The sequence below is a fragment of the Pleurodeles waltl genome, chromosome 8, assembly GCF_031143425.1.
Source record: "Pleurodeles waltl isolate 20211129_DDA chromosome 8, aPleWal1.hap1.20221129, whole genome shotgun sequence".
NCBI lineage: Eukaryota > Metazoa > Chordata > Amphibia > Caudata > Salamandridae > Pleurodeles > Pleurodeles waltl.
The window spans coordinates 458,475,378-458,487,257 of NC_090447.1; the positions used below are offsets into that span (position 1 = coordinate 458,475,378).

General features: G+C 42.0%; 1 protein-coding gene across 1 annotated transcript in view; it reads left to right on the forward strand.

Annotated features, from left to right (window-relative positions):
* PDCL3 (phosducin like 3) overlaps positions 1–5,861 on the forward strand; it is an 89,019-nt gene extending 83,158 nt beyond the window's left edge. Inside the window, exon 6 of the mRNA XM_069204402.1 lies at positions 3,980–5,861. Within this exon, the coding sequence (XP_069060503.1) occupies positions 3,980–4,125 (146 nt within the window). The 3' untranslated portion in view covers positions 4,126–5,861. The remainder of the gene's footprint in view (positions 1–3,979) is intronic.
* Positions 5,862–11,880: the final 6,019 nt, after the last annotated feature.

Here is an 11,880-nt window from a genome sequence, read left to right on the forward strand (position 1 = left end):
CTCCCCGTGACATGAGTTTTTATCCCTTTTTTGTTGTACATTCCCCAAAAAATTATATTGGACATTTGCTATACCCCACTATCTTTAACCTATCATAAAACACATTAGGTAATCCTACTCTTCACCCCATATTATTTTACAAGTCTTTGATTGGTCTTCGTAATTGACGTCTTCAGAGGTGGTACTACCGGTATCATTTCATCCTTTTGTAATTCTTTGCACATCTTTTGGTCAGCAGTTCCATTGTCTTCACCGCTTTGAATGACCTTGTACATTACCTTAATCTACATTTGTTTCAATTTACTTTAACATTTATTCTGTAAACTAGAGAAAGTGATGAGAAGGGATCCAACATGGTTACAGTCATCTTCCAAGTTTGAAGAAAAAGAACAAGCAGGGTCATGGCCCCTTGTGAGTCAGCACACTGACAAATAGGAAAATGCATTTAATATGAGAGCCAGGGCAGCTAAGCTTTGGCTCATTCTAACTTAAGGCCTATGAGGATTTCAATACAAATTTAATAACGCAAACATTAGTATAAACTTATTTAAACATAATATAAACATTTTGGTCATTATTGTTAGTCTATGTATACATTGGTGACCACTCCTCGTGGTCACTATTTAAGCGCACGTCTAAGCAAAATTACTATTATTATAGTTTCCTGCGGTATCGTCACACATTGATTCATAAACATTTCATGTTAATATAGATTCTATAAGGTACCCTCTCTCACTGTCAAAATATAATTGGGGAAAGTAAGTAATGAAACGTCATATTTCGCGCAGACAGCACCACATCCCTCATAGAAAGTGAAAACTTAACATTGAAGGCAATTATTGCACCCGAGGAATACATATCTCGACGATATTTGATTTTATTGGGTGTGATAATTGTGGCAAAACTCTCTGGCGCCCCTGTAATTGAGGCCTAAGTTGTATAGAGCAGGGGCCTCTCTGAGACATCATTTTCTATTTGACATAAACCTGTCAAACATCACCCACCAAGATGTGAATGGCCTTATCATTTTTCATGTATAGGAAAGAGTGCAGGACGAAAGCTGGATGAGTCCTTGTCAGCTTTAGTTTCCCAGGGCAAAAGATTTGTGAATGTCTGTTGGTTTGTGATTGTGTTGTCTTCTTAATGTAGATCAAAAACCGTTGTTGTGTAATCACACTGTAACAAGATGTCTGTAAGCAACATGCTGTCACAACCTTTGTTTAGGCTGTTGCTGTGTCTAGGCTTTTCAGAATAACGTATAACGTGTACTTTTTAAAGCTCAAATGAAAATATCTTTTGATTAAACCTTAAAAGCATGTCCTCCAAAAACGCAGATGAGAAAAAGAATGTGTTGAAATTATGTGAAGTAATATAGCATCCAAAATAAAGGATCAGGATTTTTTTTTTTTTAATGCAGTTTATCGTCAATATAATACGTTTTGTTTGAACTACTTGAAAATATTTAACATCACTGTTCCTAAATGTAATTGAAAGGTGGAGGAAATGGGGAAACCCCATATATGAAATACATTAATGAAAATAGCACAATAAATTTGAAATTGTAGGCGACGGAGTAATCCCACTTCAAATAAAATCTAATAATATATATTCCACATAAACATATAAACAAGTATGCCCAGATTTCTCCAGAGGACAGAGTTGATTCATGAGCTACCATGTGGTTTAATTAAATATGTCAACCTTTTTTTCAGCAAGTGTATTACAGTGCAATACCGTATCATCAGGGTTGGCTCCTCCATATGGGCGGAGGAGCTGCCCCCCCCTCCCCCCCCCCCCCCCCCCACCAGCAGCATCAGCTGCAACCCTTTTCTCAAAAAACGATCATATACTACATGTATGATTTTTTTTGGGGGGAAAGGGGGCGGGGCCACGGGGGTGAGAAAGAGGGGGAGTGCACCCCCTTCTGAGCGCATGTGTGTTTGGCCGGCTGTCTAGGGCCAGCCAAACACACATGGGCACAGGGTTCTCTCCAGCCCAGCAACATAGTTCCTGGGCTGGATAGAGCCTGCACAGGCTCCCAGTCTGCCTGGGAGCGCCCTGCCAATTCTGATGCTGCTTTGAGCATTGGGCGCAGGGCAGGCTGGGAGCCTGTGCCTGCGTGCAGCGAGATGGGAGGAGGCAGAGGAGCGGCGCCGGAGCACAGGTACGGGTTTAAAAAAAAAATTACAAAAATTAATTCTTCTCCCCGCGCGCGCAGCCCCGCCCCTTTTAGTCAACACGAGCCACGACCCCGTATCATCTGTTTTACAGTGCAGAAAACATTTTCCATTTCAATAAATTTACCATTGCAAATCTTAAACATTATAATAAACAATTTTATTTTTCCAGCATTTCTGAGTCACCTTCCCTGTATCACCACTATATTTCCAGCACTGCATTTTCCCCAAACCTTTTTTTTTGTATGTAGGTGGAAGGTGGGCTGATGTTGCTAAGTTTCTTGTGCATGATTTTTTAAAATGATTGCCTGTGGCTGTCCTGAGTTTGAACAACGGTTTCGCCTCTTGTGCAGCTTGATTTTTAATCTTGGTAAATGTAGTTCTTCTCAATAACACAAATATGTGCTGTTTCCTCTTCCTTGCAAGAGTAGCCTGGTGGTTGCAATGTGTCTTCTTAACAGAAGAATTTGACTTCCTTTTGATTTATTGCAGGCTGTTGCTCCGAATCACATCCAACTATGGCTCTTAAGAGTTAAAAACGCGTCCTACCCAAGTTTTTCCAATATTATTTTAGTCATTATGCATATAAACTGGGCCCTACCCAAGAGGGCAGCAGAGGACGTCGCAAAATTGTTCTTACGTCCTTGTTAGATTTACAATAACAGTATTACACTAAGAACAACTTACAGTGTGATTAAAATGACCAAAGTGGCAGGCGAGTGGATATTGGCGAAACTTGTTGTTTATCCAGGATCTAACCACTCCAAAAGAGGATGGGAATAAAGGGATAAACCCAATAGGGTTAGGTAAAATATTATTCGAGGGCCTGATGAGAACACTGAGGAAGGAAGTCAGTTGTTGTAAACTCGACATGAACCAGAAACTCCTGAAGCAGGGTGAAAAATGTGTATGAATTTTTGTTTGGGAATGTGAAGGGATACAGGTTTTGTTTAATTAAGCAGGACATCCCTGTACCTCAGTTTTGTTTTTTACACTTTAAGCTTAACCCTTAATTGTTAACTTTGTCCTCCCATTAAAAAAAATATATATATATTTTTGGTAACTGGAGCAGACGCGGCTCCTCCGCTAAGGGGGAGGGGTGTTGCCCCCCCCCCCCCCCCCCCCCCCCCCCACCAGCAGCAGCTGCAAAGCTTTTACTACAAAACTATAATAAGCTAGCTTATTATAGTTTTGTAGTAAATGGGCGGGCCCACGGGCTATGACTAGCACTGAGAGGAAGTGCACAGCACTCCCCCTTATTGTGCATGTATGTTTGGCCGGCTGTCTTAAGCTGGCCAAACATACATGTGCAATGTGCTCTCTCTAGCCCGGCACTGTGTTCCTGGGCTGGAGAAAGCAGGCACAGGCTCCCACTCTGGCTGGGAACGCCCTGGCTTGGCGCTCTGAGCCAATGCTAACGCTGAGCTGAGCAGCGTCAGGATTGGCTGCAGGGCAGACTGGGAGCCTGTGCCTGCAGCAGAGGAGTGGCGCACTGGTTTAAAAAAAATATTTATAATGCGCCGCTCCGCCCCTACAAAGCACTGCAAGCCGCTCCTGAACAGGGGAGTCACTTACATTCCACTTTTTTTTTTTTTTCTTTTAAACAAATCCCTAAATGTGCATTATAGTTTTTTATGTTTTTTGTATTCAATGTTTATCGCTTTTTTACGAGATTTTTGTGACCTGAAAAGAAACTGTTTCTTTAAGAAAAATATAAACGAAAATTCAGCATGCATAGATTGTGTTCATGGTGTTTCTGGATCTTGTTGATTTCTTTCGTTTTGTTTTCCTGCCTTAATTAGAACTTGAGTGGAAAATTGCAGAGTCTGGTGCAATCAACACAGACTTGGAGGAGAACCCAAGGAAGCAGATTCAGGACCAACTGATGACTGCAATCCGATGCTCTGCTCCCACAAGGAGAGGCAGCGACTCTGACGATGAAGATTGAAGATCAACATGTGAATGTCGCCCTGGTGTTCACATTCATCCTCTGTCTTTGCACACTGTGTTTTTGTAAAAACTGTGGAACACCATGTGAGATTTCTGCAAAATCCATTGATTGCAATGGTACATCATTTTTGCAAAGCAAAACAGAGATTGACATGGACACCGCTCTACTGTACATACTTCTTTATGAACATCTTAAAATATAAATGAAAACAAAATATTCTTTCCTGTAAATGAGCGATTATATTCTGACTAGCATTTGCTTGTCTGACATGTTCAGTCACTTGGCAGTTTCCAGTCACATTTACTAAGAGTTCGACACTTCAGAATTGTTTGTGGTATCACTCAGCATCGAAAGAGTGGCAGAATTTAACTGAACGATGTTATTTATATTGCAGTTTATGCTGCCTCAATCAATCTTATAAGGACTCCTTATGTAAAATTGAGAAAGTGAAATACAGATAAATTAGCTGATCACACTTAAAGTTGGTCTGTGCTTGAATCTTAAGTCCTGAGCAGTGCCTTGAGGGCGTCTTCTGAATGTTCATTGTGAATAGTATGATCCCGATGAGCCACCTTGAAAACATGCTCGAGATACACAACAAATTTGCAGGTCCCTGGAGTAGGAGATCAGGGTGATAAATGTTGCAGGATCACAGAAATGAAATACCATTGTTTCATTGTCAAATGTAAGATGCTGGAACGTTAAACACAAGCGTTGCAGCTTCATGAGCCAGAAGCAAGCTGTGAAGGTTCAAGCGGCCTCTGTAGCAGTGTCCACTGTGACCACGATAGGTTCAGTCGAGCCTGAGAGGAGCACATGGTGACTGGAAGAAGCTGCAGTACAGAAGGTGCTCTGCACAGCACAGCCGCTGAAATCGCCTTGTTACCATTAGATATGCTAACAAAGGAAAATGTGAACACCTGCAAAGAAGCAGCATTAAATCAGCTGGCAACCAGCCCCAAATATTTACGGATAACCTGCCCAACTCAGCATTAGCCACATTGAGTTAATGGTCTGCTCTGTACTTAGTTTATCCGTACCTTTCTAACAAATCAATATAAGACCTTTAGAAACCCAAGAAAAGTAGGACATTTTTAATTCCACGGGGATGACTAAAATCTTAAAATGTAAACTGTATTAAATCATGTCTGTGTCAGAACATTTCTTGTATGTATAGTTTTAATTATCTTAGTTTTTTTTTCAGAATCGTGGACACTTGTAGTTCTAATCAAGGCACAATGTTTTTATTTAATTCTACTCTTAAAATTCACTAAGACAGAATCCAGTTGTTTATGCTAATTTTGCTTTTCAACTCCAGGTGATGCATCATATCTCGTATTCAGTAATTAAACTACCATTGTCAAATCGCCCTATTACTTAGTCCTGTTCCATCTATTCAAGAATATTTTTCAGAACACCCCATAGTTTATTCCTCCCATACAGGGTACTTTAATCCATATCATTGGGGGCTGTCTGGATTACATTAACCTATAAAAATCCTTTTAAGAATATTACTGCCATATTTGTAGCGGTGAGTAAGGAGACATTCTGCGGGCAGAAATGAACAGACTGTACCAGTAGAGTTATTATGGTGTCTGTGTTTAGTAAGACAGATGAATTCACACACATTGTGTACGTGTGACACATGCTTTTGGACCCTGTACAGAAATGGCCTAGTTTTGTTCAAATGCCACCCATCTTTTTCATAAATAAAAATAAGTATTCGAAGTCAATTATCCATTTTCATTTACTTTTAAATACACGTTTTGGTGTAAATTGACAACCATGCTAGTCCAAAGTCAGTGTGAACCAGAACGGTAATTTAATGGCATTTAATGGCATTAGTAATTGTCAAAAGAGCCACTTTAAGTATGCATACGTCTACACTTGTACAACTTTTGAGTATACATTTTTAATAAAGCTAGTTACATTTTGTACAGAGATTCAGTCAGCTTTAGTGTATGAAGTTTGACACTTTTTCTACTTTGAGCTATGTGCATTCTCCTAGATGTACCCTACGTTAACCCCTTCTAAGTTGAACCTACTGTTACCAAGTGGGATCAAGTGAGAAATAGATGACTACCGTGGTAATCACTGCAACCTTTGCTCTAGCACTAGCAATACATATATGTAATGGAAAAACTGAGCCAGTTCTACTATGCACAGTATCAAATTAATAGCCTCTAAGTGCATCCTTGCACGGATTCTCTGTATTCTCTTGGTAAGGCAGATTTGCAACAAAGAGGGCTTTAAAGTGGGTGCTTTGGAACCTTCTGAAGAACTTTCAGGTAAGTGCTGAATGTTGACTAGTGCCAGGTGAGCTTTAATCGACTGTGAGCATTCATGTTTGAGTAGGGAAGGGGCGAATCATTTGGAGTTGCATGTCATGCTGTTGGCATGGGGAGCTAGTGTCCACTTAAAACAAGAAAGACCCAATACCGTAGGAAACCTGGATGTCCCATCTATCCTACATTACCAAAATGCTTATCAGCAGATACAGGGTACAGTATATACTTATAGGTCTTTACCTAATGACATACCACAAAAGAATGTTATACCATGAAACTTTAGAAGCTAATTTGGTGGATAAACTGTCAATGTGCAAAAAATGATGGACTAACTCCTTTGTCAAAATATACATTTTTATTTGGGAATCACAGTGTCTACTGCTTTAGTAAGTAGTTAAGGTAGATGATATCTACGTCACAGAAAGGGGACAGTGAGGGAATGTAGCAGGCAGAGCCTCAGCAAAGGTGTTTTGTGGTGTACTGTAGTGGCAGTGGGTCTCAATGTGGTGCATGTTGTTCTGGCCTGGGCTAAAGGAGTAGTGAATTTGAAAATAAGGAGGGTGTGGTTTTCTTTGTTGTCATAAAAGTTGATTTAGTGAGTCCTCGATTGTTACTCCTGTAAGTGACGCAGGTAAGGCAGTTTCCCTCGTAAACAGCACAGAGGACAGGAGATACGAGCTCCATTAAGGGATGGGTCAAATAATGTATTGTCCATTAGGGTTGAAACATTACAAAAAATGAGGAAGGTGTGGTGTTACTTGGGGTGGGGATACCCCTCTTGAATGCACCACAGAGTTGTTTAAATTGAGGTGATTTTGGCATGGTGGATATTGAATGTTTGTACCTTTGCCATAGGTGACTGAAGAAGATTCATATCTTTGTTTGCTGGAGTTTGGTCTGTTACTATTAATTATGCTGTGTTCAGTTGGCACCATATGAGGGAGCATCAGATTGCATTGATTGCGTTAACGTTTTCTGGACCAGCCAAGAGGAATAGGATTGTAAAGTGTCATTTGTATAGTGCTTCATAGGTTTGTCTGTTTTCAGTTTCTATTTTTGTGTGAATTCTGTTGGGATTTTCAGTGTTTTATGTAGCAAAAAAGAGAAACATGGATTACTGCTGATTTTACAGTTTTTGAAAACATTGCAAAGGTCACAGGGATAGAATTTTTCCAGCTCTCATTACGAATTTGACTTTTAGCTCCTTGCTTATCTTGTTCATTCATGTTCCATTGTTCCTTCCTTCCTTCCTTCCTTCTCCCAGTTGCCTTACCAGTACCTTGTCCTTGCATTTATTCTTACAAGTAACCTTTCAATAATTTCCCCACATTCCTGCCTGTCTTATTTCCCAGCACTAAAGCTCCTCTTTCCAGGAGTCCAGTGCCACTCCATGACCAGGTTATGCATGGTATGTTTGCACTCAAGTAGGATTTGATTACAGCACATACAAGTTTAGTAGAAAGTGTTCAGTTACCTTCTTGTGGCACTATTTTTCAGACAAACGGTGAAGTTCACCTGAATGAAGATTTTCTATTTAGGACATGGGATTTGTATTGTGGGTGCGTTGTGCTCTGCTACTACAAGTCTGTATCACACTACTCTATTTTTTGTCTCAAATAAACTTAGTATTAGTGTTGATTCTGTGCCTATTCTTTATCTACCCGGTCATATGGGAGAAGTCTGCTAAGGAATTAATATGCATACTGTATAGGCTATTTCGAGACAGCGAACTCTACTCCTGTATAAAAAAAAAGTAACTTAGGTAGTAAAACAAAATGTCATGGTGTCTTGGGTCATTTGCCTGTGTAGTTTTCAAAGTGAATGAAGTTTATTTTACATGAATATGGGTTGTTTTGTATATTTGAAAGTCAGGGAGAGTACCACTATGCATTGATTTATCCCAAGTATGTAGGGCATTGTTTATTGGAAACCAATGCTTGGACTGTGCTCATGCCAGGCCTATAAGAGTTTCCAAAGGCACTTTACATTGTGTTCTAGTGCATTTCCTGTCTTTGTGGAGAGAAGGAGCACAGCTCTATATGGTTCGATTAAATATGGCCACTGTAGTTTTGTACAGGGGATTTTGCTCTGCACCTAACCTTGTTTTGGCACATTGGTTCCAAGCTTCATTTTGATATGAAGACAGTAGAAATGAAAGTTGAATTTGGCGATCCTGGGGCTATATCATAGGTGAATCGTTTGTATATAGGCTGAGAATGTGCCCATGCACCTGGTTGTGCTACATCATGCTACCTGCAGCATATACCAAGAAGTACAGACAGAGCAGTTCTGTCTGTTTCATGTTTCTGATGTGCATTGTCTGTAGCTTGTTCAGCAAAATGTAGATTTTTTCAGTTAATGTGCTCACTGTGGACAGTAACGTTTCAGCAAAACAGGTCCATGCTCTCCTTCTGAGCCTCTAGATTGTTGCTGAAGTTATTCATGATCTGGTCCTTATCGTACTGTATGACATGCTTATCTGGAGGACACTGATTTTAGAAGTGTTCATAGGCACAGTAATCTTCGTTACCACAATCCTAAGCTTTCACAAACCAAAGCTCCATCCTACTCCCAGTGAAGAAGGATGAAATCAAGATGGTGCCTCTTGCTCTTGACTGAGACCCTGCTCGTAGTTCAGATGTGAAGCCACTACTGCAATGCGCATTGAATAGTGATTCAAAGTCATATGAGATGAGTCATGCCCCCAAAATGACAGTGGAAATATTTCCAGAGATGCAGAGGGTCAAGTGACTTGCTCAAAAGAGTTACATAGAGTGATTTACCATGGGCAGAGTGGACCAATGTGGGAGTGTCCATTACATACTTCATTAGTGAGCCATGGTATCAAATCAGTATACATGTAACAAAATCTGTAATTTCCAGTTTCCCCTGAAAAGCAAATATTGTTTTTTTTGTGGTGTTTTTTCAGTTATAATTTGTTTTAACTGAAAACGGGAAAACCCTTCATGTCTAGGCCCTAAAGCACCTTCTGGATTGTCAAATAACAAGCTATCATTTTAGCTATACTGACAAAGTATGGATGTTTTGTATTTTTTATTTTTTATCTGTTTATTGTAATTATCAAATACTGTACAGTGGTTATAATATTTTGTCGCATCATCGCTCCAGGTTACATCCCCTGGGGTAAACATCTCTTCACATATCGCAATATATTAACAGATCTTAAGTTCAACATTCAAAAGGAAACAACAAAGCGCCATTAAACAAAGAGAGAGAAATAGAGAAAGGAGAGGGCCGCTCGCTGGGGGGCCAGCATCAGTCTAGCAGGTGATGGGGGAGGGAGGGAGGAGGGAAGGGGAGCAGTAACAGAGAATAGGGCATATCATGGAGTTGATTGACCAGGGTAGGGAGAGCGGCGAGGGACAATAGGGATCGGGTCAGCGCAACGTGATATGTTAACGTCATCTGTCCAGGTAGGCCCGCGTTCATTGGTATAGGTAAGTGAACACTCTGGCCAGGTGAACAGGGTACCGCTGTCGGTCCCTGCCCACGCCAGTCCGCACTAATATTGTGTCCTCGAATCAAGGGGGGGGACGGGTCTCTTTTTCTTTCAGCTGGTCTATAAAAGAATCCCATATGTCCGCCCCCTTGATCACTACCCCGCCATCGTATAGTGTGTGTAGTACTTGTGTCTCCGCCCTGGCCCAGTGCAACAGGTCAGATGTCCAGCGATGTATGTCTGGGGCGCTAGGTGACTTCCACTGTATCGCTATAAGTCATTTAAATATGACAAACGCGAGGTCTGCGCATCTGTGTTTCTGTTTGTCCCTCCTGTGTCTACAGCGTACTCCGAGTAGGCAGGATTCAGGAGTGGGGGATAAGGGCAGTCCCGACCAGGTTGCTGTTTGTGCTGTGATATCATGCCATACGCGGAGTATCGGTATTGTCATATGATAAAAATCTGCGTCTGGGCTCCTGCACCTTGGACAGTCAGGGTTAGCTTGTGGGAACATGCTTTGTATCCTGGCTGGGTTTAAATATGTCTGATGTAAATAATTAAATTGAGTATACCGGAAGCGGGCGTTTCGTGATACTTCTCGTGTAGTTGTGAGAGCCATGGACCATGTGTGTATTCAAGGGTGAATGGAAGGCCATGTCCCATCTAGTCTTGGCTTGTGGCTGTGCATCCTCTGGGCAGGCTTGTAATATTTTATATATCCAAGAGATGCCTGATTGTGTCCCGATCCTAAGAGCAGCTCATGCAGGATTTGTGATGTTTGTGGTTCGTTATTGCCATTCCCCCAGGTATTGTGGACCAGTCGTTGTAGTGCCCCATGCATGAGGAATTCACCCCGTCCTAAATTGTGTGCTTCCGCTAGTGCCTCGTATGAGAGAAGTCGGCCCTCCTTGACTAGTTTCCTGGTAGTTCGTATACCTTTTACAACCCAGGTTGCCAGTCCCAGCCGTCCGCGTATTTTATCTGCCTTTGGGATGGCTAGTAGTGGAATCCTAGGTGAGTACGGTGGAGTTCGTTCTCCCACCATCACATATCGGTGCCAAATACGGTCCGCCACTCTTATCAAAATGTTGCTTTGTTGCGGGGTGGCCACGCGACCTACAAACCATCTCAGTATGTCTTAGTGACCCAAAATTGCATTCATCATGCGGCTCTCTGGGCAGAGGGGATCGTTCAGCCAGTCCATGATCCAATGTATTTGTGCCACAGCATAGTACAGTTCGAACTGCGGTACGCTCATCCCACCCCTCTCCAGAGGAAGGTAAGTCTTAGCTAAGGCCACTCGGCGGCGTCCTCTGCCCCATATCAGGTCGGTCAATAGGCCAGTCAGCGGCGCGAAGAAGGTTTTTGGGAGCACTAGAGGCAGTGCAGAGAAATAGTATAGTAGACGAGGGAGGATAATCATTTTAGCTAATGCTACCCTCCCCATGGGTGAGCGTGGCAATGAGCGCCAAAAGGGTAAGAAGCCTCTTATTGACCTGATCATCCGGTCCAAGTTTCCCTCCCTTAGATCTAAATCGTCGTGGTATATGTGTACCCCTAAATACTTAAAAGTAGTGTGACTCCACTGCAAGTTGTGCGTGGAGAGTGTACTGCCCTGTGGGCCTAGGAACGGCCGCATCGGAAACAAGCATGACTTTGACCAGTTTACACATAGCCCGGATAATTCGCCAAAGGGGTTCAGCAGTTGCAACATATTCGATAGGGACTCGGAACAATTTCGAAGGTATATTAATGCATCATACGCATATAGGGAGATGATTCGATAATCATCCCCGTCTGGGATACCCCAACGTGTTGCCTCATTGCGCAGCCTGGCTGCAAGAGGTTCGATTGCTAATGCGAACAGAAGTGGCGATAGGGGGCAGCCCTGACGGGTGCCTCTCCCTATCGCGAACTCCTCGGATATGATTGCGCCAGTCTTGACACGTGCTTTTGGACTAGCATATAGAATTGATATCCAGCGCAGAAATGCATCACCGAATC